Below are 26,870 nucleotides of genomic sequence, written 5' to 3'. Positions count from 1 at the left end.
TGCATATCGAATTTCAGAAATAAAATAAAAGCAAGCCTACACATCTTAGGAGCTTAAGAGCAGGATCCTATGTATGTCTACTTGGAAGTATGTCTCACTGAGTCCAATGGGACTTACTCCCATGTAAAAGTATATAGAATTGCAGCCTGAATGTCTATATGGACAGGATATTTTGCATCCATTATTTGTTGTCCATAAATCCTGTTAATTGGCAGACTGATTCAGTTTCTAGAAGCAATTGTATAACCATGGCATTTTTTTCTTACATAAAACTGTCGTAAGAAGCTCAGACCATGCAATGCTCAGTGCCACTAAACCACTTTATGTGCCACAAAGTGGTATCATTCTTGAAACTATCTTGGTATACTAAAGTTCTGTTTACAACAGAAGCTTAGTGTTAGGAGACCAAGAAAGAAAATACTAACTCAGATGCGGTATTTTGCAAACACTGTTCAATTTAGTAAAGTTCAAAGTATGAATCAAGATTGTCAACCTTTGTTACACAAATTTTGTGAAAACAAATACTACTTTCATGATCTAAGAATTTTATTTTGTATTTTCGAACAACCAGTCAGAGGCTTGATCCTTGTCTAGCAACCTTTTATCAAGAATTGGTGAAATCTCCACTTTCTAATTGCCCAGTTGCTTTAATATTTATGCCTATGCTAGCTTGGTAAGTATGCATTTTTTGTCCAGTGTGATACCAAAGCAAATGGAATTTGTGTCTGAACTCATAACCTAGAACTAATTTTGGAAGTGTATAATACTTCAAATATGTATTAATGCTTCCCTATTTTTAGGGGAAATTTAATGTTACATCTTTAAGAGTTCAGCAGGTAGAGCAAGTTTAATTTCAGACAATTCAGTATTTCTGCGACCTAATTACGAACAAAGAACAGTCAAGTGACGGCATCCTGAGCATATTGTTAGTGTGTGAATGTAGTTAAAACTCGGAGAAGTTGAGCAGCCCAATTCAATGTAACTTCTCTGCTGGCAAATGCGCATTCCACCAGCAGAGCTGGCAGGAGCCAGGTGGAATCTGCCGGAACTCATGTGACAGTGTTGTACAGTCCGGTGCTGCAACTGTGCTGGCCACCATCCACTAATGTAAGGTGGTGGTAGAGGGATGGTGGGCAGAACTGGGCAGAGAGGAGAAGGAAGGGGAATTTCTGTGCAGGGAGGGAGCAGGAGATGATGGGTTCAGCTGTATGAGCATGTGGAGGAATCCTATCCTCCCTTTCTGCCTCCTTTACATGCTTTGGTCTGGCAGCAACAAAATAGCTGTCACAGGACCAAGGAGTCTCATAGAGATGATAGGAAGTTTTCCCAGAGCGAGTAATCAAAAGTTCACTTACCCCAAGAAGACCTCTCCAACTGTCCCTGCACCATGGCATGAAGCACATGCCTCCTTGGCCCACCTCCTTTTGCAGAAAAGTAGATGTAGGGTAGACTGGTCTGCTATTCACCTTAATGCTCTGCAGTCTGACAAATGTCATTGTTTACTACCTTCAGTAGTCGGTACATAACTACAGTACTTTCACACACATAATATGCTCAAGATAGATTCACTTGACTGTTCCTTGTTTATAGATGGTAAATGTTTGCATTTAGCCTTTTGGGGAAGACTCATGAATTGTAGTCCTTTAAAATGCTGCCCTTTCAAACAACTGATCATAAATTAAAATCTGGTTTCTGATGGTTTGCTGGCATAGCAGTTATACTGTCTGACTTTGAAAGACCACATTGTGCATTTATGAATATAAAACTAAGTGGAAATCATAAACTCATGGGTTTAAGTAAAGTCTTAAAAAAAAAAAAAGCTCAGAGGCTTGGTTGTCCCAGACAGCTGTCCTTTTGAGGTTGCAGTGGAAAGGATTCATCTGGCCTCTTGCTGTTGCCTTGATGTACATGTTGCTTTTCTTTGGAGAGGTGAGAATGAGTCCAGGAAGTTAACACAAGCAACTGGAACATGTAGCAATGGGAAGTGATTGACAAGAAGCCAGACGACACTCAGGTTCCAGAATCTGATGTGTATCATAGTTAAGAGACATTCTGGTTGTGTCATCAAGATTAGTAAGCAGAGCAAAACCCACCCACCCCCTCATTGACTCATCACTTTTACACTGCTTGTATCTTAATAAAATGATACAAATTCTTAATAAGAAGAATTTGAATTGTGAAGAAAAGAATAGCAATTTTGCAAGTCATTTGTTGGATACTGAAGGATCTGATCCCACTTATCCTGAACTGATTAAATGCACACACACAAGCACCCTGGTGACTAATGAAGACAAGAAGTTGTCTGGTGCTTTTGTGTGTGAGCATCTGCATTCCATCAGGGAGGGAAACTGAGCTGGCAAAGAATTCTAGAGGTATCTTGTGAAGAACTTCATCAATGAGCTAGAGCAGTGGTTCTCTCTCCTTTAGCACCGGGACCCACTTTTTAGAATGAAAATCTGTCAGGGCACACCAGAAATGATGTCATGTTCGGAAGTGGCATCATCACGCAGAAAAATTTTTGCAATCCTACCCACACTTACCCAGAAGTAAATCCCATTGACTATTATTGTTAAAAGCATCTTCATAGTAGCCTGTTAAACTACAAATCTGTGTCATTTCCCCAAATGCAGTCACTTACCAGGGTAGCATCAAGTCTAATATATTAAAAATAAAATATTGAAATGAATGGGACCCACCTGAAATTGGCTCGCGGCCCACTTAGTAGGCCCCAAATGACAGTTTGAGAAACACTGAGCTAGAGATTACTTGTAGAAAAAAAGTGCTATTAAAAATATGGATAGCTAAAGGAAAAGTTCCCATGCAGAATTCTATAGTAGCCAGTTTCAAGAAATATTTGAGTGCAATATATGACAGTCCAATCCTATTCTTCCCTCCCCCACTCCACTGGCCTAGCTGCACCTAAAATAGGCATGCTGTATCCAGTAGAAGGGCAGATGGGGGGGGGGGTTTCAGCAAAGTGATTTAAATCCCCTTGCCTCTGTGTAAGCCTCTCACTCTGCAATGGGTCTCCTTGGACCTATGCTAGCAATTCCACTAGTGTACTTCTGAGGAGAGAAAGGGGGTGGGGAGGCTGCTGCTAATCCATCATGTGCCGTTTTTACTAGATCCACCCTACCTGCAACCTCCCCACTCTCCATTCTGCCCATCCTTCCCACTTCTCCTACTGGCTTGCCTGCTCCAGCAGGAGTGCTGGCAGTGTGCACTGGAAGACTCTGGCTTTCTTGCAACATGCCACTCAATGTTTTGCAGCAGTCTCTGCCAGTGTTTCACTGGCAGCAAGGCCCAATAGGATTGGACAGAAAACCTGACATGGTACTGCTGTTGAGGGTAGCTAGTCTCAGGTCACTATCATGTGTCCTGTAGAATTGGATCTATAACTATTCCCATTTTAAGACTATCTGAGATACAACAAAACATGGTTGGGTTGTGGTAAAATTAGGAAGTCCTAGGTGGAAGTATGAGTCACACCTAAAGTCATTTGATGGTTTCAAGCAAGATCACTAACAACTTTTTTTGGTGGTATTTAAAAAAAGGAGTCTTATTGTAACTAAAATGCTGATAGATTTATTGTGGCATAATCTGTCATGGCATAAATCATGCCACAATGAGAGCCCAATCCTATCCCCCACCATGTTCTCCCATTCACCTGCGCTGACAGAGTGCACACTGAATGCAGTGTGGGGAAGGCGGAGAGGGACACAACTACGTGGCATGGGAGAGGTAAGTAAAAATACTTTTTTTTTTAGCCTCTCCTTAGGCCACCTGCTTGTCAATAGGTTTTCTCAGACCTATGCCACCTCTTTTGCTTATGTAATTCAGAACAGAGGAAGGGAGCATGTCATGCCAGGAAAATGGGGATAGCACCCCAATGTGTGCTTCTGCTACTGAGATCCACCCCATCCTACCCCCTGCTCACCCTAACCCTGCTGACACCTTATCTGCTTTGACTTGGGTTGGTTTCATCTATGGTGTGCATGCAGTGCTGCCAGCCATTTGTGCCAGTGGCTTTGATGCACACAACAGCAGTACACAATTTACTGCACTGCAGAGGTGTTTGCAATGGCATGTTGAAAGATCTACCCCCCTGGAAGGGGGCTTGGCTCAATGACAACATTGCACATGGAATCCTGACCGCGTTTCCCAGGCCTGATCCACCTTCATGCATTGACAAATTTGCATTAACAATTGAGCTAGTGCAGGTCCAAGTTGACCCATGGAGACTTCTGGGGGTTACCCCGGGTGAGAAAACTAATACTCCCTTACCCCAAGGAGGCCGCTAGTGGCCAAAAATCCCCTGCAGGATGCAGCAGAAGTGACATATTGTATTGATTACATAAATGTAGATAGAGCATCTCCCTAAGTGTGCTTCGGGAGATAAAACATGAGAACTCACAGTCATTTCTCCAAGCTTCCTCCCTTCTTATTGGTGAAAGAAAAATGTAATCAAACCAAAAACACATAAAAAAGAGGCAAAAATACATCATGTTCATAAAATACATATGAATATAATTATGTATTTTGACAAAATGTCAATACATGCCTTTAAAAAATGTTTCTTTGTTTCACTTTTAGGTGTGTATTAAGAAAGAGCGTGACAGGATCATGGCACTTACAAAGTTATGGTGTTTTCTAGTCTTTGGTCTCCTGTCCTCTTCTTGGGCCCATACAGATTTCTTTACATCAATTGGTAAGTAGTTTTTTTTTGTATAAATTACTGAGCTTTCCTGTGTGGTTCAGTAATGACAACCCTAAATGTGGTGCATTGAACTACATTATTCATGTATAAAATGTATGATGGCCGAATTCTGTTAAGGGCCTATGACAGCAGATCGCACAGTCCTTATTACAGCAGCATGAAAGCTGTGCTGCCATTGCATGACAGAGCCACTGGTGGAAATAGTCAGCAGCTCCATACGTGTGCCAGATTTGGGCAGGTGTTCTGCCAGCCTAGGTAAGGTGGTGGACAGGGACGTTCAGGTGAGGCTTGAGCAGGAAGCGGGCTTGAGCAAGTTGATCTCAGTGGCAAAAGTATATGCCAGATCTTGCATATTTTCTAACCTGCCCTGCCCCCTTCCTCTCCTTAGACTTCTGCTAGCTACATAGCTGGTGTTGGTCCAAGAAGACCCATAGGGATTTTTACTTACTTAAAGGGTTTTTTACTTACCTCTTGTTGGTCTTCTGGTTGCTACACCCCCCAGTAACATGCAGCGCGTACACTGTTGGCACTGCTGCATGCTAAAGCATGGCAGGGGATAGGATTGGACGGCACAATCCTAACCCACTTTCCAGCACTGACATAAGGGCAGTGCAGCTCTGAGGCAAGGGAACAAGCATTCCCTTACTTTGAGAAGGCTTCTGTTAGTACCATCCAACTGCAGGATGCAGCACACGTCCATTGGCACCGCTATGCCAGCGTTGGAAAGTTGGTTAGGATTTGGGCCTAAGTCATCTTTCCAAGTTCTTGTGAATGCAGCAAATCTAAGACATGACCAAGAATAAAACCTAAAAATTCATAAAAGTCAGAAAAAATGTAAGAAAATAGCCATAATTCACAGAAGTAAAAAGGTATTGAAAAGTATTACAGTGGTGTAATTTATTTTTTAAAAGCTGACAGTGTTAACAGCTTAAGTGAGACATGTTTGAATTTTATTTGAAAATGAAGGGCTATTTTCACATGTGGATCTTAACACCTACATTCTAAAGTCTATCACTTTTGAAGGCATGGATGTTGATGATGATTTTGGTCATTCTTGAGACAAGCTGGATGTGCATTTAATCTGCTCTTTCAAATGACTACAAAAAACTTAACATCCCACCTGAGGTGATGTCATAAAGTGCTTGAATGTTGGATATGGCATGGTAATTGCTAAGGAGAAATTCTTCCTCTCTTCAAGGAAGTAGCTAAATGAGGTTACTCTAATGATTCAGTAACATCTGGTGTGCTCCCTGGTATCTGGTGTGCTCCCTGGGGCATTTGGTGGGCCGCTGTGAGATACAGGAAGCTGGACTAGATGGGCCTATGGCCTGATCCAGTGGGGCTGTTCTTATGTTCTTAATAATATGGATTTAAATTAATTTGTAAAAGGTAAAGTTGGAGACATTGCACTGTATGTGCAATATTCATATCTCATTCAAAACAAGGTTTTTGGCATGATCATTACTGAATTAGACAGTATAATGTTTGACACTTGAACAATATGCAATTCCAACAACTTTGTACAGGTAGTGCATGTTTATCCAAGAATCTGGTTCAATGTGGGTCCCTTAGAACCTCATTGAGCCAGATTTTACCCCATCTGAGCCCTCTGAAAGGGACCTGAGTTGTGGTCCGGTCCCCTCAGGAGAGCATTCTGAAGTCCTCAGAGGCTGCGTGCATCCACCCACTGCCTCGGTGGGGTTTAGACTGGTTCATAAAGCCGGAAAAGTGACTTCCAGTTTACCCAGGGAAACCGGAAGTGGCATTTTTATGTTATTAAAGGCATTCTGAAGCCTGGGGAAGCCCTCTGGGGTGCAGTTGTGCTGAAAAAGCCCCCCACTGGTGCAGCCATGCTGAAAAAACTTGTGCTGTGCCAAGCAGCGGGGTGGGGGGGTGGAGTGAGAGCCTTCAGAAGGGAAATGCTTCCCTTTCAATCCCCTTTCTCTTTGTAAGCCTCCTACTCTGCAAAGAGTCTCCTCAGATCTGTGAGAGCAATTTGCTGGTGCATGTCTGAGGAGAAAAGGAGGGTAGGGAGGCTGTAGATAAGAAGGATAGTACAAGCCTTCACTACTGGATACCCCTCCTGCAGACTTGCCCCTCATTCCTCCCCCCTCCAGTTTTGCTTCGTCTGCAATCAGCCCTTTCCACCTCCCACACTGGCTTACTTGCTCCAGCGTGCTTCCAGCACAGTGAGCGCTCAGGGAAGACTCTGTCCTTTGCACCAGTGCTCCAGCAGCAGATGTTGCTGGAGAGTGCTTTAGGGCAGCTAGTAAATCTTACTGTGTTGTGCAACTTGCCTCTGAGAGATTTGCTGACATAGGAAAATCCAAACCCGTCACAGCAGTGCACAAAACCAATTGATTCTAAGCAAATAATATGAAAACATTTTGTAATATTTCAAGGCATTTGAGGGCTGAAAAACAGATTGCTGCCTTAACACCTTAAATTCAGTTTAGTTAAGAGTTGAACTGACTTGGCTCTTATAAATTTTCTTTGTTTAACATTACATTCTCCTTACGTGACAACATTGAAGATCGACTTCAAACTTCCTCCTAACTAACTGAGAGTGCTCAGTTCTCGTATGTTTGGATTTGCTGAGTTAACAAAAATTCTATTGCTAGGGCTTCACATTGGTGGACATAGACATAATGAATGTATTCAACTATCTTTTAGGTCACATGACAGACTTAATTCATACCGAGAAAGACCTGGTGACTTCACTGAAAGACTATATCAAGGCAGAAGAAAGCAAGCTGGAACAGATTAAGAAGTATGAAGTGACTTTAATAGAAATACCTAGTGTTTGATTCCACCTTATGCATTTAAAAAATGGCTAAAATATGTGGTTTTTGTGGGAGTAAGACTAAACTGCCATTTCTGCAAGTTGTTGGCTGGAGTTAAGTCAGCATTGTAGTGAACAAAAAAGTTTAGTCCAGGTCTTCTGAAATATTCCTTCTTCATAAAGAGGGAATTACTATTAATGACTATTGTATTGTCACTGTTCTGATCTACATATTGCGAACTACTTTGGACACAAGTGTCATGGAAAAAATTGCATAAACATTTAAAGCTAGTTGTATTATGAACTGATTTAAACAAAAATCTATACATTTATCATGCTAGGTTTTGAAATACAAGCTTTCACATGGCAGTCAACAATATCACTGTGTGAATGTCTACTGTTAATGTTTATTAAAAACATTTAGTTTATATTTTATTTCCCCAGGTGGGCAGACAAGTTGGATAAACTGACAACCACTGCAACAAAAGACCCAGAGGGATTCTTGGGACATCCTGTGAATGCGTTCAAGTTAATGAAACGACTTAACACAGAATGGAGCGAGCTGGAGAATCTGGTCCTAAAGGATATGTCTGATGGTAGGCTTTGTAGACTGAAAGACTACCTTGGATACCAAGAACTAGTGTGAGGTAGCAGATAACAAAATGAACTGTGAGCCAGGAATCCATGATTCATTTCTCTCCTAGTTTGTGAACACATAGGTGTCTCAAAAAAGATTCATTACTTTGTGTGGAGAAACTTGAAATCTCAATGAGGATTGAAATAGTGCCAGTTGTAGCATAGTGTACTGATGGCAGACACCCCTTAGTCGTGAAAGGGTCCACTGGAATGGAGTTGCATATTGACATGAAAGGCAGTAGCAGCAGCAGGAGAGTTCTAAAAACTACATATCTGATGCAGTAATTAATTTTGCTTTATAAAACCCAAATTATATTCAACTTCAAAAGGAATATAAATTAGAAGCTGTGATCCCCACTAAGGGCTCAATCCTAACCAACTTTCCAGCACTGACATAAGGGCAATATGACTCTGAGGTAAGGGAACAAACATTGCCTTATCCTGAGAAGGCCTCCATGACTGCTTCCCAACTGCAGGATGCCCCACATGACCCACTGGCACAGTTATGCCAGTACTGGAAAGTTGGTTAGGATTGCGCCCTAAGTTGCATACTTTTCTTGGTTTGCAAAACAGGGAAGAAGAATGGGGTTAGGCTTGATTGAGCCAGTATGACTGGAAACAAAAATGGAGATGGAGGGATGATGCCCAGGATAGGTGGCAGGATCGAACTTGCAGATTTGACATGAATTCATGTGGAGCAACTGAAAACAATAAAGAGTAAGAAAAATCTCTGAGGGCCCAATCCTGTGGGCCTGTGTGCCATCGAAGCGCCCGTTGACAGCAGTCGCAGAAGGCAACATGCTGTTCTACACAGCTGGGCCACTACTGCAAGCAGTGAGAGGCCTCTGAAGATGCACCAGCAAATCGCTGCAAAGGCAGCAATGGGGTGGAGACTGGGACAGGGTAGGTTGTGTGTCAAAGCTGGGGAGAGGGTGGTATCAGTGGCAGCAGCACTGCTGCTATCCTGTCCCACCTCTGGGCCTCCATCCTCCTCCTGATTTGTGCCAGCAAAATCACCGTTGCAGGTTCTGATAGACCCAGTGGGCAACAAAGGCTTACCCCTAGGCAGGGGAACAAATGTTTCCTTGCCTGTGGAAGACCTCCAGGACTGCCGCCCCCCCTGCAGGATGCAGCACATGCTCCAGTGGCCTGGGTGGGGGAGGTTAAATAGGATTGGGCTGTCATTGAGGTTGGTGCCAAAATATTTGTGACTTATCCAGTTAGTCGTGCTTTTCTTGTATAGTTAGCTTCTGGAGATACTGTACATGTGAGGTAATGGAATGTGCATGTATTTAATTAACCTCTGTCTGGAATCTTTTGCTTAAATCCAAAATTGTATTGGAAATATTTTATCATGGAAATTTTAATATTAGTATGTTGTCCCTTTAACAACTTTTTATTTTCAGGATTTATTTCCAACATGACTATTCAACGCCAGTATTTCCCGAATGATGAAGATCAGACTGGTGCTGCCAGAGCTCTCCTGCGACTCCAAGATACTTATAATTTAGACACAGACACAATCTCAAGGGGAAATCTTCCAGGTAAAATTTTGAAGAAATCTTGAAAGTGTATGGAGAGTTAAGAAAACAATTTTGCAAAAATTGTATATGTACGTGTTTATGCTGCCTCGTGTGCCCATTGTTCCTGTGTGTCCCAATTTTAATTACTTCCTTCCTATAAAACAAACCATAGTTTGCTGTTACCTATGTGCAATTGTTTGTAGTTCTCTGTCAAACAAGGATTACAAAGCAATTTTAAACTGTAGTTCTCCAGTGGGATCTCCGTGTCCCTCTTAGTCCTTACAAGTGGGTAGCTCCTCCCTCTCAGGTAGGCAGGCCAGAGTCTTTTGGACTTCCTGAGGGGAGAGGCTGCCTGGACTCCGCGGACTGGCCTAGCCTTTCGGTGAAGCAGAACAGAGTTGGTTCAGCTCCTCTGAACCCCCAATTGGAAAACGCAGGGAAGGACCCCTTCTTTTTTACTTTTTCCTCCTTTCCCTCCTCTCCCAGCTCCAGCAGGCGATCCTGCCTGCTGTTTCTTTCCTTTATTTATACCAGCAGGCTACTGCCTGCACGGAGGCTCCCATCTATTTTTAAATTTGGCACCTTCCGCGCCCGAGCCCAGCTTGCCAAGCCCGCCCACACGCACCTAGCAACCCGGGCTCCAGGGCTGCCCTCATCTGACCCCAGGGCAGCCCTCCTCAGCGGAGAGCCTGTGCAACCGGGCTGCCCTCAACCGACCCTAGGGCAGCCTCTCTTCTACGGGCGTCGCACGACCAACGGGAGTGCTCCGGGCTGCCCTTACTTGACCAAGGCAGCCCTCTTCTAGCGGCAGCAGCCGTACAACAGGCGGAGCGCTCCGGGGCTGACCTCACCCGACCTCCAGGCAGCTCCCTACACATGGTGGCAGCTGCACAGCCAGCGGAGCGCTCCCGCACCTCCAGCCGCTTGTCCCCCACACTTGACAGGGGCGAAGCAGGCTTGCCCGTGAGTGCTCCGGCCGCAGCCAGCCTCCAGAGCAGCTTTCCCCCAACCGCTGCCGGGGTGCAGAGCTTCCCTCCCCTCCTTCTTCCGGAGCGCCACGTGGTGGGCGCCATCTTTGACTATCCCCCGAAGAGCACGAAGACTAGCCCCCCCAGCGGAGCAGGGGTGACAGAGGCAGGCTCGCAGCGGCAGCCGGACTGCCCAGCCGCTTGAGCCACCTCCATTGGCAGCAGAGCGCAGGACCACGTGCGCGGTGCCATCTTGGCCACATGCCAACCCAAGTCCAGATCGAACCTTGGAGGAGCGGTGAGCCCCCCAACTGGCAGAAGCCCCCCTCGCCTATGGCCACCCCAAATGAGGCCCCCAATGCGTCCACCCCCCGTGTGGGCCTCAGCACCTTAGACTGGGGGGAGATGTCAAGGGCCATCCAGGATATAGTTCATGCCAGCGTCTCTGCTGCCATGGAGGCCCGCCAGCAGCTTCGGGGGGGCACCCTAGAGCACCCACCCACAGGGCTCCCAGCTTCCACCTCGGAGGAGGAGGAGGAGGACCCCCACCCCTCCCTTGAAGAGGCACCGGACACCCTCCATGCGCAGTGCCACCCCCGAACACACCCACCTCCAGGAGCAGGACCATGGTGAGGGGAGCTCCCACACCTCATCTGCGGAGGAGGGCGAGATATCGGGGGACAAAGTCAAGACCCACAAGCCCAACCTCTTCTACGCTGAGCAGTTCAGCAAACTGATTTCAGGGGTGGTCCAGGTGCTAGACCTGCAGTCCGAGTGCCCTGAGGACACGGAACCCAAGACCAAGTGGGGGTCTCCAACTGTCTTCCCTAACCAGCAGGTAACCCCCCATTGGTTTCCCTTCCCTCCCTTCTTCCAACAACTGGTGGATAAGGAGTGGAACAATCCAGCCAAGGCCAGGGACTCCAGCAAGCCTTCCACTAGGTTCTACAGCCTGCCCCCAGAGGTCATGGCGCGCCTCAAGTCACCACTGGTGGACACTCCAGTAGCAGCACTGGGATCCTCAGCCGTCCTTCCCACGGACAGCAATGGTCTCCCAAGGGACCCCACAGACAAGAAGGTCAAGCTAGCCACCAGGAGGGGATTCGAAGCTTCCTCTAATGTGCTGTGAGCCTCCGCATCCCTTTGTGCCAGAGCGTTGGTTCTCTGGCTTCAACAGTTCAGTGAGACCCACAAGCTGCGCTCCAGGGCTCGATCGGATATCAGAAATATGGCCTCAGCTGCCGCTTTCGTAGCAGACGCCACAGCAGATGCCTGCAGTTCACGGCCAGGGGCAGGGCCTCTGGAGTCGCCATGCGCCGCAGCACCTGGCTGCGCAACTGGGACGTGGACGCAGCCTCACACGCCAGGGTCACCAGCCTCCCCTTCCAGGGAGCCAAGCTGTTCGGGGATGCCCTGGACCTGCTCCTCGTGGAGTCCAGGGACAAGAAGAGGGTCCTACCCACCAGGGAGAGGAACCTAAGGCCCACCCAGCGGCCCCAACACCGGCCTTTTCGCCCCCCAAGGAGCTTTCAGCCCAGCACCTCAAGCGCTCCAGCCCCTTTCAGAAGTCAGAGACTCGTCTGGCACCCTAGGCGGCCCGCCCACAAGGCCAGAGGACAGCAACCCCAGCGCTTTGGCGCAAAGGGCCCAAAGTCACAATACCGACCAGCCGCCCTTGTCCCACACCATCGGCAGAAGGCTGCAACTCTTCGCAGACAGATGGAACGAGGTGACCACCGACCAGTGGGTGCGGGACACTATCCGCTGGGGGTATTCCCTGGAACTCCATGTGACTGCCCCCAACCGGTTCCTCCGGGTCCCCAGACCCAAATGCCCACTAAAACACAGCAAGACACTCAAGGCAATCCAACACCTCCTGCAGGTCACAAAGATCCTCATTGTGCTGATTGCGCACTTGCGCACAAGGGGTGTGTCCGCCTTTCTGTATCTGGACGATGTCCTTCTGAGATCAGCCTCACCAGAAGAGGGCACCCTACACCTGCGCCAGACCATCCAATGTCTCCGGAACCACGGGTTGCTCATCAACTTGGAGAAAAGTCACCTAACACCCTCACAGGCTATAGAACACCTGGGAGCATTCACCGACACCTCCCAATTCAAAGTTTTCCTGTCCCCAGAGCGGCGGGACAAGACTGTAGACCTGATCAATGCTGTCCTCCAATCCCCCAGACTGGACGTACTGATGTTGGCCCATCTCCTGGGCATGCTGACCTCTTGCCAGGACATCATTCCCTGGGCCAGGTACAGAGCACGGTCCCTCCAGCACCTGCTGCTGCCCTTCCAGGACTTCATTGTATCTCAAAGGAGCAAGCGTGTCAGGCTGGACCCCCTCACTCTCAAGGACCTTCGATGGTGGATGCGGCCACAGAGGTTGGACCAGGGCTCGCCCATCCACATATACCACAGAGCCGTCCTGTTCACGGACGCGAGTCTCCAGGGATGGGGGACCCATACCCCCAAGGAGGTAACACAGGGCTGCTGGTCCCCAAACGAGAGGACAGCTCCCATCAACCTGCTAGAGCTGAGGACCATTTGACTAGCCCTGCTGGCCCTCTCCCAACTCAAGGACCAGGACGTACTGGTGTACAGCGACAACATCGCAGCAAGGGCCTACGTAAACCAGCAAGGGGGCAGTAGGTCAGCAGCGCTGCAGATGGAGGCACGCAGACTGATGCTGTCAGCGGAAAAGAACCTCAGGTCCATCAGAGCCAAGCACATCACTGGACTGGAAAACACAGCAGCGGACTGGCTAAGTCGCCAGGACATCGACCATTCAGATTGGAGGCTTCACCCGCAGGTCTTTGCATGGATCAACCCTCAGTTTCGTCCGATGACCATAAACCTGTTCGCCAGCAGCCACAACCACCAGCTGCCGAGGTTCTTCTTCTGAGGACGCTGTCCAGAAGCAGAGGGGATGGACGCACTCCACCAACGGTGGCCCGGAGGGATAACGTATGCCTTTCCCCCACAAAGCTCCTGTAGAGAGTTCTCACAAAGGTCAGGCTAGAGCAGGCCGAGGTCCTCCTCATAGCCCCAAACTGGCCCCGCTGGCCCTGGTACCCGGACCTGCAGGAGCTGGCCATCTCCCCACCCATTCCCCTTCCCCAGCTCCCAGACCTACTGTCACAGGGCCCAATCCTGCACCCCCAGATAGCCAAACTTCATCTAGCTGCCTGGAGATTGAGCGGAAGAGACTAGCCAAATCAGGCTACTCCTCCACCGTCCTCCTACTCTTCTCTCCAACCAGAGAGGATCCACCAACCGGGTCTACAATGGAACCTGGAGGATCCTAACCGAATGGTGCCAACCCCGAAATCTTGACCCGGAGAGGATTCGGGTCACGGACTTACTGAGTTTCCTCCAGGCAGGCCTCGACAAGGGCCTCAGCACGGCCACCCTTAAGAGGCAGGTCTCAGCGGTCGCCTCCATCCTGGGGTCCCCCAAGGGAAGGGCCCTGGCGTCCCACCCACATGTTAGAAAATTCCTCAAGGGAGTAAGCCTCCTCTGATAGAGGCTAAGACAGAATGAAGGGTAATATGCCATTAGGGCAAATGCTTAAAAGCTTAATAGGTTAAAAAGCCACACTATTTTCATTTAGGGGAAAAAGGCTTGGAAATTGAAAAAGCTGTTCTGCTGAATTGGCAGCTCTGCTAAGAATTGGCTAAATACCAAGGTTGCTCAAGGCATCTAGCTACTAGCAAGAGATAAAAACTTTAGAGGAACAACACATATTTTGAAAGAAGGGAGGATGGGAGCGGATAGGAGGAAACTTCTGCTTTTTGGCTCCCTGCGTGAATGGCAAAACAGATAACAACGAGCTCTTAGCAAAACAGTTTGCAGTTTTAAAATTATTATTCTTTCATGCTTTTTAGAGCAAAGGACAGTGTTACATGCCTTACATTAAAACACTGGAAGAATTATTTCAGAACAATGGCCAAAATATCACCATGTTTGCGTGTCTGTCAGTTATTCTTCCAAAGCTTTAAATAGTTTTTGTCCTTAAAGTGTAACCAACATGTATATGGACATATAGTAGCTATTTTTAATTGCCTGATATTATTAAAGGTTTGATTAAAGCATAGAAACACATAGGATAGTAAAAACCATTTCAAATTAAAATCATAGTTAGCCTCACAGAGAAACCTGCATAGAAATTTGTTTTGCTAACTGAGGCCTCAAAATCTTGCGTTGTTACATTTTGGAATTTGGCAAAGAGAGTTGCATCACAAAGATAAAACTCATTCTTGGCAGAAGTATGCAGCTAGCCAGGATGGGCAAACACACAGATTTGCAACATTGTAGTAAGGGAAAGCTATAGTTGGCAGGCTGGAATAGGATTTTGGCTAGCAAAGATACAAAACACCTGCAGAAACAGAAAAGAAGATAAGGAAACCTTCATGAGAGAGCCTCTGTTGAGCTGCAGTTGATATGAAGAACATGTAATGTGTTTAAAAGTAAATGAGAAATGGATTTCTCATTTAAAAGAAATCCTTTATACAGTGAAAGTTTGTTTTGTTTTGTATTAAAATATATGAAAGGTATATCAGTATAGATCCCTTAGATGTATTCAAAGTAACAGATCACAAATAGAATTAAGGCATAGAATAGAAGCAGATTCAAAGGACCTTGCTTAACAAAGGTTGGCAGAAAGCCCCAGTGTTTTGCTGAGAACAGAAGGAGGAATGTGGGAGAAGAGAGAACACAGGTGGCTCCTTGCAACACATGCAAGGCCATCTTAATCAAGAAAGAGATGTATGCCAAGAAATAAGGTCTGAAGACTTGCTAAAAGGCCAGTTCTGAATAAAAATAAAGTTACAGTGCACTCTACTGGTTCTTGAAAACTTTGTATTCTATATGTTTAAATGTATAATTTTGCCTTATTTGGAACCTGTAACTTGAAGCTCACAAATCAAATGTCTCTAAGGCTATCTACAGCCTATGAAGAGTTAGCCCCATCTATGATGTCAAACTTCAGCCAATGGGAAATTCAAAATCTTCAAACAAAGGACCCAAAATGTTATAAAGGGTCTGGCTAAAGATTGACACAGGCTCTCAATGCTTTGGACAGGAGTCCCTTGAGACGCCCATTGCTGGCAACATAATAAAGGCTTGCAGACAATCACCCTGACTACTGAGTCTTGCTTTTGAACCTTGCAACACCTCAACCCGCCCCCCGTGACCAAGGCCCCCACATGGGACCTGACACTGGTACTGAGGGCATTGACGAGGCCTCCCTTTGAGCCTATGGAGACATGCTCGCTAAAGCTACTATTGTAGAAGACCGCCTTCCTGGTGGGCGTCACTTCTGCCAGAAGGGTGTCCGAGCTGGCAGCCCTCTCCTTAGCCAGGGAGCTCTGCCAGATCCAGGAGGACAGGATTGTCCTCCGTACCGACCCTACCTTCCTACACAAGGTGAACTCCCTGTTTCACCACTCGCAGGAGGTGGTGCTACCCACTTTCTGCCCCAATCCTTCCCATCCCAGGGAGCGAGAATGGCATGCCCGCGACGTGCGTCGGGTGGTGAGCTTTTATCTCTCCAGGACTTCCCCCCACTGGCGTTCAGATGCCTTGTTCATCTCATACCGACCCAGTGACCAAGGCAGGAAGGTGTCTCCCTCCACCATTTCCAGATAGGTTAGAGAGGCCATAGCCGAGGCCTACAGGGCATCCGGCAAGGAACCCCCTAGGGGCATAGTGGCTCACTCCCTCAGGGGAGCCGCCACCTCAGCAGCATTCAGTGCTCACCCGTCCCTGGAGGCAGTGTGCATGGCAGCTACCTGGAGCTCACTTAACACCTTTATCAAGCACTACAAGATCAACGCCTTCGGCTCTGGGGACGCAGCCTTCGCAAGGCGCATCCTCCAGTACTTGGCACTATAGGCTTACGGCAGCTCCCACCCTTGAGGAGCACTGCTTGGGCGCATCCCACTTGTAAGGGCTAAGATGGACATGGAGATCCCACTGGAGAACAGGGAGATTTGTACTTACCGTGAATCCCCCTTCTCAGTGGTCTCCATGTCCAAATTAGTCCGCCCGCCCGCCCTCACAGCCGTATATATATATATATTTTTAAAAAGAGAGTAGATATAACAAAGACTAGAACAGTAAGGCCGGAGGGGGGTGCAGTACAACGCGGAGTAGCAATGGAACTAGCGTAGGGCCTCGCACCACCTGGCCCATTCTGCACTCATCCCTGGAGCTGACAAGCAATGCAGCACGTAACAACAGACGACCGCCACTACAGTGCCATCCAGAGGGACACGAGATAGCTGGCATCCGAATACATCTCACTGGGGATGGTTTCTTCAAGCTTGGACAGTCTGGGGAGTCCAGGCAGCCCCTCCCCTCAGGAAGTCCAAAAGACTCTGGCCTGCCTACCTGAGAGGGAGGAGCTACCCACTTGTAAGGACTAATCTGGACATGGAGACCACTGAGAAGGTGGATTCACGGTAAGTACAAATCTCCCCATTTGCAATCCTGTTTTGAAAGGGAAATGTAAACCATACATTGCCAGTAATTTGCACTATAGGGCCATGGTGTTTTAGATATGGCTGATAATGTATCAAGGATCCTGGATAGTGCTTATAATGTTACTGATTGATTGACTTCTTCCCTGCCCTCGCTTGTGTGATTGAACACATCATCCAACCTATTTTTAGAGGGTTGTGTTTTAAAATGGCAATGACTAACCTCCCCGCCCACCACCATATCCAAACTATAGTTTGAACAGCATATCTCACTATGGCCTTTGAATTGGAACTTGCAAGACCTAGGAAAGGCAAAAATGTAGTTTGGGGAACTGTGCAATTTAAATTGCTCTGAAAAACTTCTTGTGAAAAGCAATATATAAATATTCTAAATAATAAACATAGTAATCACTTTTTTCTCAGTCTTACGGCCCATCCTATTTGTTTGGGCTTCCACCAGAACTAGTGTTCCAAAGATAGAATATGCTTTATGGCTGTTGCAAACAGCCTGCCAGCAGCGCATGGAGTCATGCGCTACTGGCCTGCAGCAGCAATGCTGGAGCAGCCCCACTCATGGCTATGGCACACAGAGGAGCCGTTGAACCAGGTAGGTCGGCAGGAGAATTGGAATGGGGCAGGCAGAGGGCACAAAAGAGTGGCAGGAGGATGGAGCGTGATGGAGGGGATAGCACTCAGCATGGGCAACTTGTGCTATCCCCTCCCATAGTAGTACTCATGTTCCCTTTATCTCCTTAGACATGCCAGCTAAGGAGCTTGGGCAGGTCTGAGGAGACATACTGCCAGTTGAGGGGCTGGAGAGAAGGGAAAATATTTTCCCTTGCCTCTCCCAATCTCCAACCCAGATGCAGCACAAGATTTTTGGCCTGGCTGCATTGGCAGGAGGGGGAACAATAAGATTGGCCCATAAAGTTGTGTAGTGTCTTTTAAACAGACAATAAAAATAAAACAGTACATCTTCAGAAGATAATGTGAGTACAGAGTAAATTGCTATCTGAATACAGTGTTAAATATGAACAACTCTTGTTTATTTCTTGTGTCCCATAGGAGTGAAACATAAGACCTATCTAACAGCTGAGGATTGCTTTGAGTTGGGCAAAATTGCATACACTGAAGCAGACTACTACCACACTGAACTGTGGATGGAACAAGCTCTGAAGCAACTGGATGATGGAGAAATTTCTTCTACTATTGACAAGGTTTCTGTTCTAGACTACTTGAGTTATGCTGTTTACCAGCAAGGGAATCTGGATAAAGCGATGATACTTACCAAGAGGCTACTTGAGCTTGGTATGTTAGAGGGCGTGCATGTTTTTCAGTGTGTTGAAATGCATAATGATTATGACAGAACTTATTCTTCCACTCCGTAGCTCTGTGATATTGGGTAATGCAGCCTTGTTGTATCTTTTCAAGTTTTATTTTGGTCGAAACGTTTGTGAGCTTTGTTCAGTAGATTGTAAATTGTAGTAGTAGTAAATTGTTTTGCACGCAGCTTGTTAAAATTTTGCTTTACTGGTAGCCACAGTAGTAAACTGTGTGAGGCAAGAAGATCAAGGTAATCGAGTGCTGTTCCAGTTACCTTTTTAAGATCTTTGATTCTGGGGAATTGGCCACTTTGGAAGCCTTTCGAATGAAGGTGCTAGCCCAATTGCTGCACTGATGGTGGCATCCAGAGTCTCAAGACTGGGTCCTAATACAAAAAAAGTGACGTGTCATCTTATGCCAGCACTGTAAACTCACTACAAAATTTATGTTTTACATTCAGTGTCTTGGAGAGCATAGTTTCAGGTAAAGATTGGACACTTCCTCAGCTCCCACATGCCTAATTTGGCATGGATAATCCTGACTAATTTGAAGAATGATTGCAGAGTGTTCAAAATTAATTCAGTTTGAAATTGTATGCAATCCAAACTGGCAAGCTTTCTAGGTCCCTATAGATTCCTGGAGACTTAACTGGAGTGCATCAGGGCTTAGGGTCTTCTCTCTATCTTCCCCTCCCCCCCCCACACACTTTTTTCAAACTTTATTATCTTGATAAATTGAGATGGCATGGAGGTCTCCTCATAATTTTTTTTATTATTTTCTAATGATAACATTTCAGCTTGTTAGCCCAATCCTTAATATTGCGGTGTTCGTCGTTCACAAAAATCGTATTTTTTAAATCAGTGATTCTCATAAATGGCAGTGTGTCTGGAGCCCAACAAACTTTTTTTTAAAAAGTTGTTTAGAACTATTCTGTGCCAGTATAGCCATAAGAAGCCAACTGTAGTTTCTCAGTCTCGTAGTAGTTTAAGGAAATGTTCATTCTTGGAATTTGCAGCACTTTCTCAAAGAAAAATTTACAACTGAAGCTGTTACTGAAGCACGCTACATTTTTTTGTTTCTTTTGAGTAAGAAACTGTATTTTCTGCATACCATGAGAATACACATATGTTGCAACTGAAGCAGTTGATATATGAAAATTAGATATTGCTATATTGAGATTTTAGCATGTGACTAAAGTAAAAGTTCGCTTTTTGAAAAGCAAGTTTAAAAGTTGTTGAAAATTGGGCCTTTTACAGTGATTCGAAGCTATAAGGTTGTCTGTGCCTTTCCCTTCCAATAGAACCAGAGCATCAGAGAGCAAATGGGAATTTGAAATACTTTGAATATATCATGTCTAAAGAAAAAGAAGCCAATAAGTCTATTACCAGAACAGATGGTCAGAGTGAAAAAGAAATTAAAACTCAGAAAAAGGGACTTCTCAAGGATTATTTGCCAGAGAGACAGAAATATGAAATGCTGTGCCGGGGAGAGGGACTCAGAATGGTAATTAGCCTCTTTTATGTACTGAAATTGTTTAAAAAAAATTACTTGCAGCCCAATATGCAGTGGTGCTGGTGCACTCTCCGCTGCATGCTATGGGTCAGCCAGGGACCATGACACAACAGAGTGGTAAGTAAAACGTTGTCTTTATCAACCTCAAAGCACCATGGTCCCCTTTGGCTGGCCAAGTCCGAGTGGGCTCAAGGGGTGGCATGTTGAGACCAGGAAGGGGGCACTGCTTCTGCCACTAATACCCACCTTGCCCTCCCCTGACATGCCTCTGGCTAGCCCTGATTCTCCCCACCCTGGGCCCACCCCACCTGCCAGTTTACCATCACCAGTGCTGACTGGGCACTCCGATGGCACGTACATGCAGTCAACAGCCATTTGCACTGGTAGCTCTGTTCTGTTCCTTATCGCTGTGGTTTCTGTGCCTGTAGCCCAGGCCGCCTGTCAGTGGAACATGAGTTCCAATGGTGGAAAGTCGAATAGGATTGGGCCATTTGTCATGTATTGTAAATCTGTTCAAAATGCTACAGAATTCTCTCAGATATGTTTTTGGCATTTTGTTTCAAACTTTCAGACTCCTAGAAGACAGAGGAAACTTTTTTGCCGCTATTATGATGGAAACAGGCATCCTCGGTACATACTGGGCCCTGTCAAACAAGAGGATGAGTGGGATAAGCCTCGGATTGTTCGCTTCCTTGAAATCATTTCTGATGAAGAAATTGAAACTGTCAAAGAGCTTGCAAAACCAAGGGTAAAGAACCTACACTGTCCATATTCTTCAAATTATACCATTTCTTCTTGTTTTCCTCTTTCTCCATAATTTCCCCTTGTTTTATGATGGCACATTTTGCTTTTGGTAATTCTGTAATGCAGTTTCCCTTCTGAATAATATTTCATACTGATACTGTTCAAAAGGCCCTATTAGTCTTTGGAAGACAGTCCTGAAAAGCCAGTGTAGGATTTCAAAATCTTTGTAGTACATGTGAATAACCTTTCGGTGAGAGTACAATTGCTACCACTGTCTTGACTTCTGTATATTTCGTTTGCAAAGATAATTTATGAAACATTCCATCTCCCACTGGGGTAAATGAAAAACTCCCTTTACTCATGATGGTGCTGGATTGTACTCTAATTAGTCAGGTGCAAAGACTGCACTCTTATTTACTCCATCCACAATGCTTATGATTATGGTAGATAATTTATTTATTGTATGTAACCTGAAGGGAGTTCTTAGTCATTCTATAATCCCAATGGAAATTAAGCAAACCTACAATATAGAATTGATTTAAGGTGAAGGTTTGATACATGACCAGTAAAGTCATTGGTCTTGTAAAGCCCACTTCACTTCACCCTTTCCCTCCCATCAGAATTGTTGTTTTTTTTTTTTTTTTAAATGGATTCAGAGACAGCCATTTACTGGAAAAATAGACAATATGATTTGATTTTTTTGGAAGTTACTAACTTCACAATAAATTAACTACAAATAACCTCTTCCTAGGCAGTGATGTCCCACTTCTTGAAAAGGGGGGGGGATTTGAATCTCTTACTTCCCCCCAAGGGTTGAAAATAGGTGCCTTTTAGAAAGGAGCCAAAAGGCTTCTGTTGAAATGTAGAGCTCCCCAGAGTGACTTCTCACTTCCCAAAGGGAGGGGTGCTAGCTGTATTAAAGTAGCATGTGTGCCCACCTCAGCAGTGTGGTACCACTGGTGTCTTGACCCTAAATAGAACAAATTTTTTTAACCCAGGAGGCACCACTCTAGCAGGAAATGAGAGTTTGTGCAGTGGCCTTTGGGTGACCTTTCACTCTCTTAATCCAAGGGGCACTTCAAAGATGTGAAGTAACACTCAGCTCTTTTGGGCACCTTCATCCTTCCCCTATCAGATTAAGAATGCAGTATACAACATTGCTTCTTATTGGCAGGTACTTCTCTGTTTGGTAAACGAAAGATTGCTCAAGAGATGCCTGGCGGGTAATAAACATGGCCAAGCCTCTTGCTTCCAAAAAGTGTTGGCAGTTGGGAAAAATCAAATGTGACCAGGTGTAGGCTTCCAGTAGACCACCCTTACCTGAGGCTATGCACAAGTATGCTGGAGCCAACAAATATTTGATATTGCAATAAATATGTCAAACACCTACAATAAACAATCAAGTTTGAACTTAATTGAACAAGCAGAGCTGATGGCCTTATCCAAGTTTTTTCTTGATTTTTACCATGGTTTCAATTACTTCTGGGAGAGGCCTACTACTTCAGGCTAGGTACAGGTGAGTACAATTCTTATATGCTGTGAAAAGATAGCACTAGTCTGGTAAGGGATTGTGATGCCATGCATGGTGCTGTTTTGTTGCTGCACATATTGTCTTAATAGTAGGTCCTGCTGGAGCCAGTGCTCCATTGTAGGCTTCTGAATGGTCGGCTTGATGTGATGCTATGCATATATATATTGTAATGCAACTGTTTTGATTGGTTCGCTTCACAGCTGAGGCGAGCCACCATTTCCAACCCCATAACGGGAGTCTTGGAGACTGCACATTACAGAATTAGCAAAAGGTAAGACTTCACATGCCATATATTCTGTCCCTGAAATGAGTGCCTCTATGGTGTCCATTTGGGGAGAAAAAATGGCCAGTAAAAATAATAGTTTTTAATTTTTCTGATCCATCTCTATATTATTTGCAGACATTGTAACAAACTGTTATTGCTGAGTTTCTCAGATTCTTCTCTTGACCAGAAGTTCTGTTTTTGTTTGTTTGTTTTGGGATGTATTCTCAATCTATTTCCGTGAGCCTGATTATACATATTATTCGTAAGAGATTTCCTTTTTTCTTTTCCTATTATGTCACCTTCATCAAAGTTTGCATGTGTTGGTTTTTAAAGGACACAAAACAATCATTAGCATACCAAATAACTTGTTCACTAGCAGATTAAATGCTTTCTTTACATTAAAACAGCAGAGAAGCTGTTTTGGCAAGGCTGCATATTGACTATGTATATAAAAGGTTATGAAGATCTGTATATCTGTTGGAACACAAATTACCCTTTTACCTCACCTAATTGCCAACTGCAGTGTTTGTCTTGCTGGAGCTTGATACATTGTTATATTGAGCATCTTTCTGCAAGTTGGTGTGGATATATGTTAACTGTTCTGAATTTTAAATGAACTGACTGTTGGATAATCATTTATTTCTTTTTAGTGCCTCCACACTTCTTGAAAACTGTGTTTTCTTCTCCATGTATGGGCATAAGTTATTTATTTTCAGCCTCTTTTAAATGGGACTCTAATGGTCTTCCACTGGGGGGACTGATCAGATTTACACCAGCAATATTTCAGTATCGGATTCTCCCAGATCATTTCCTTGGCCGCAAACAAAATAGTTATCACAGTTGTATGCTGCCCTTTCAAGGAGTTCAGGGCAGTGCATATGTGTGGCTAGATCAGGGGTGTTATTCCTCGTTATCCTTGCAAAAGCTTTTGAAATAGGTTAGGCTTGGAGATGGTGATAGGCCCAAAGTCCCAAGTGAACGTTATGGATGAGTAGGGATTTAAACTTGGGTCTCCCTGGCAAAGGTCTGGCCTTCTAACCATTTAATGACACAGGCTGCAGCCTAGATGACCTACGTGTGCAAAATAACTGAAGCCTTCCTGTTTGTTTTTGGGCTTTTTAATTTTTTTACTGTGGCATTCTTTTTATTTAAAAGAAAATGTATACCCTGTTTTCTAACTTTTGAAAAAAAATTCTGAAAGTAGCTAGCAGGTTTGCAAATATTTACAGTGCACTCTTTGAACTTAAACTGTCAATTTTTTCCAACTATTTTTTAAACAAGTTAACACATCTTAAAATATCTCTAGCATTTGTGTTCTAATTCAGATGAATTTTTTTTTTTAACGGAAGTACCTGAGACAAAAACAACTGTTAACTTCTGGATACTGAGAAGTTTTCTGTGAAACTCTGCACAAAGTGATTTGTATAAACTTACCATTTGGGGGAGAAAAAGTGAAAGGACAATATATCAAATTTATTGAACCAATTGGGAAATAGCAATAGCAGCAGCTATTGCAATCCATTTAAATATTCCTGCTGATCTGAGCATCGCATACCATCCAGACCAATCAGAATCCTTGTAATTGTCTGTGGCTTGGCCCAGAAGCTTGCTACTAGAGTAAGCCCTTGTCCTTTCTCTTTTTGTAGCTGAGCCGAGCTACTGTGCATGACCCTCAGACTGGGAAACTGACCACAGCACATTACAGAGTCTCTAAGAGGTAAGGGGACTTTGATATGTCTTAACTGCTACAGCATTTCTCTTGGTCACAACTTGTATCAAACATGGTGTAGGATTCTGCACATTTTTTCCCTTGGACTGTTCTAATTTGAAGCAATGACATAAGCTTAAAATAGATCACTATCAGTTATCACGCTGAAAGTTTGATTGCTGAAAGGAATACAGTCCTAAAATTTAAACTCTGTATGAGGCTGCAGTCCTATCCATACTTACCTGTGAGTAAGGCCCATTGAGTATACTTGTGAGTAGACACGCATTGGATGGGCTCTGACTCAACCAAAGTTAATTCTTTTCCATTGAAATCAGTGAGATGACAGGTTGTAGTCCTTAAACGTACTTAAAACATAGTAGGACAGCCTTCAGTGTAAACATGTATATGATTGTGCTCTTAAGCACTTTTCAGCTTAGGTCATGCTTCTTCTTCTTATTTGTCTGCATGATCCTAGCCCAGCTAACAACCTGAATGATCAAATTATTAAGTTCTGTCTGAAAATCCATGTGAAATATGTTCTGCCACCTGCTTATCTTTCCCATTATGTCAGAATACTTGTGTTAATTTTCAACCATTTATGCCCAATGTTGCATATATGCAACAGGGACCAAATGTGTAAACCTGTGGGCTGGGCAGAAATGGGTTAAGCACTTCCTAGGAGGTACATAGTAAACAGGAAGAACATGCTGTGCTATTAATAGCTTGAGGTGCTCAGTTCAAATTCCATTTTAAATAGTGTGTCAAATATGGTAGCATCTTGTGGTGTTTAATGTGTGAGCTTACAAGCTACTGTTCATTGCAAGTATTCCAATTTTGCTTGATAGGCTTTGAAACTATCTATGCAAGTCCCACTGTGTTCAGTGGGGTTTATTCCCAGGAAAGTGTTCATAAGATTGCAGTCTAAGTGAACTGCTTCTATTAGCATAAATGGTTTTAAGAACATTCAATTTCCTGGGTCTCTTCTCAAAAGTATAGCATAGGCAGCCGCAATCATTTCTTAAGTGTAAGATATGCAACAACACAGACAAGCCTATAGTTCTGCATTAAATGCGTATACAATACTGGCGTGTCCTACAATGTTTAAAATCCTCTTAAAGCACAATGTGGGATTTTTGAGATAGGAGTGACATATAAGAAAATGCCTGTGTCAAAAATGTATGGCCCAATCCTAATAGGTCCTTATGCTGCCAGAGCGCAGTGTAAGGCCCTTTACGCCTGTCACAAAGCATGGCATGCCATTCCGCATGGACTGGCCTTCTCCACACATGGTGAACTGCTGGGTCTGCGCATACCCAGTGCCAGTAAGTCAGTGTGGGGAGCAAGACAGAGGTGGAGAGGAAGAAGAATGGGAGGGGTAGAAACTGGTGGCAATAAAGGCCCAAAAGGGGGCAGTATCAGTGGCAGCAGCGCAATATCCCCTTTCCCGGCCTTGATCTGCCTTCTCAACCCTTTCAGTTGGTGAAGGGTTACCCCTAAGCAAGGGAACAAATGTTACCATACCCAGAGGAGAGCTTTAGGGCCTCACACTCTTGTAGGATACAGAGCATACCCCATTCACACAGTTGCATCACCACACAGGGAGTTATGTTGAATTGGGCCCCTCATGTGGAAAGTGGCCTTGCCTGTTTAAAGATCTGCACTAAGGCTTCAGTTATGTCTACTTCAAAATCTGGAAATAATTATTTGGAGTAATTGTATGCTTTCTGTTGGGGTTGTGCTTGTGTATATAGTAGAACAGGACACTACATGTTCTGTTAAACCACCACTCTCGTACAAGCACCAAACAGAATGTTTTTATAAAAGTCTGCCTTCAGTAGAAAAAGTTTCTTAAAAGCTTGCTGCATTCTGTTAGATTCAAAGTGAATGAAGCTGTCTAGAACTTCAGGAATTTGTTGTGTTAGAAACCATCCTTCAAGAGCAGTCAGCATGTGAGCTATGTGCCTCTTATAAGCTCTTTTGAGAATACTGTATCATTCTTTAACTGGTTAAAAAAAAAAAAGCTAAGCTGTGGCTGTTAGGAATTCTTTGGAAATTTTTTCACTGTCTGTTTCTTATAACTTGTAAGGCACTGAGCAATCCATAGCTCTCTCTTACCTTCTGTCCCTCGATTCTCATGCAGTCCTCTTTCCATTGCACAGTCTGACTATCAAAAGTATAAAGCCTCACTTTTATCTAGAATCATATGCCTATGAAAAAGCAAAGATATGGAATGTGCATTTTAATCATTTTTAAATCTGTTCTTTTTTAAGTAGCTTTCTGAAAAGCTACATATATTAAGAAAACCCACAACAGTACTAGAGAGTAAAATTTTCAAAATAGGTAAACTGATTTTGAAAAAATCAGAAAGAAATCTTTCTGACTCCTCCTACCATATTGGAATGATTTCTTGAATCAAACGAAGCAACTCTTCCTGGGAACCAAAACACTGCCTCTTGTATTTTTAAGAGAAGCTGACTTCCTCCTTTCAAACATTCCAAGCACTCTTTCCAAGCTAACACATTTCTATATTATAGCATGCCTCTGCTTATGAGAGGACTACTGTTTATGCTGAAGGACGTGGCAGGCTGCATAAAGTGGCATTTAGCCAGCAGCAAAAAGAGCATATTGAGCCAAGCAGTGTGCAGTATTGAAAAAATTCAGCCAGACTAGTGC

General features: G+C 44.6%; 1 protein-coding gene across 4 annotated transcripts in view; it reads left to right on the top strand.

The window, feature by feature from the left end:
• Positions 1 to 26,870, top strand: part of P4HA1 (prolyl 4-hydroxylase subunit alpha 1) — a 42,384-nt gene that overhangs the window by 2,321 nt on the left and 13,193 nt on the right. For 2 of the 4 annotated variants that reach the window (XM_066621029.1, XM_066621027.1), the window contains exons 2-9: positions 4,594 to 4,708; positions 7,391 to 7,487; positions 7,944 to 8,095; positions 9,542 to 9,679; positions 18,180 to 18,422; positions 19,738 to 19,940; positions 20,521 to 20,697; positions 24,136 to 24,206. In XM_066621029.1, the coding sequence (XP_066477126.1) occupies positions 4,624 to 4,708; positions 7,391 to 7,487; positions 7,944 to 8,095; positions 9,542 to 9,679; positions 18,180 to 18,422; positions 19,738 to 19,940; positions 20,521 to 20,697; positions 24,136 to 24,206 (1,166 nt within the window). In that variant the 5' untranslated portion in view covers positions 4,594 to 4,623. Of the gene's footprint in view, positions 1 to 4,593; positions 4,709 to 7,390; positions 7,488 to 7,943; positions 8,096 to 9,541; positions 9,680 to 18,179; positions 18,423 to 19,737; positions 19,941 to 20,520; positions 20,698 to 22,424; positions 22,496 to 24,135; positions 24,207 to 26,870 lie in introns of all 4 variants that reach the window. The other 2 variants (XM_066621028.1, XM_066621026.1) reach the window with 1 other exon arrangement.

This window comes from Tiliqua scincoides, chromosome 3, assembly GCF_035046505.1.
Source record: "Tiliqua scincoides isolate rTilSci1 chromosome 3, rTilSci1.hap2, whole genome shotgun sequence".
NCBI classification, from domain to species: Eukaryota; Metazoa; Chordata; class Lepidosauria; order Squamata; family Scincidae; genus Tiliqua; species Tiliqua scincoides.
Note: the sequence above shows the minus strand (reverse complement) of the source record. Positions and strands in the feature narration are given on the sequence as shown.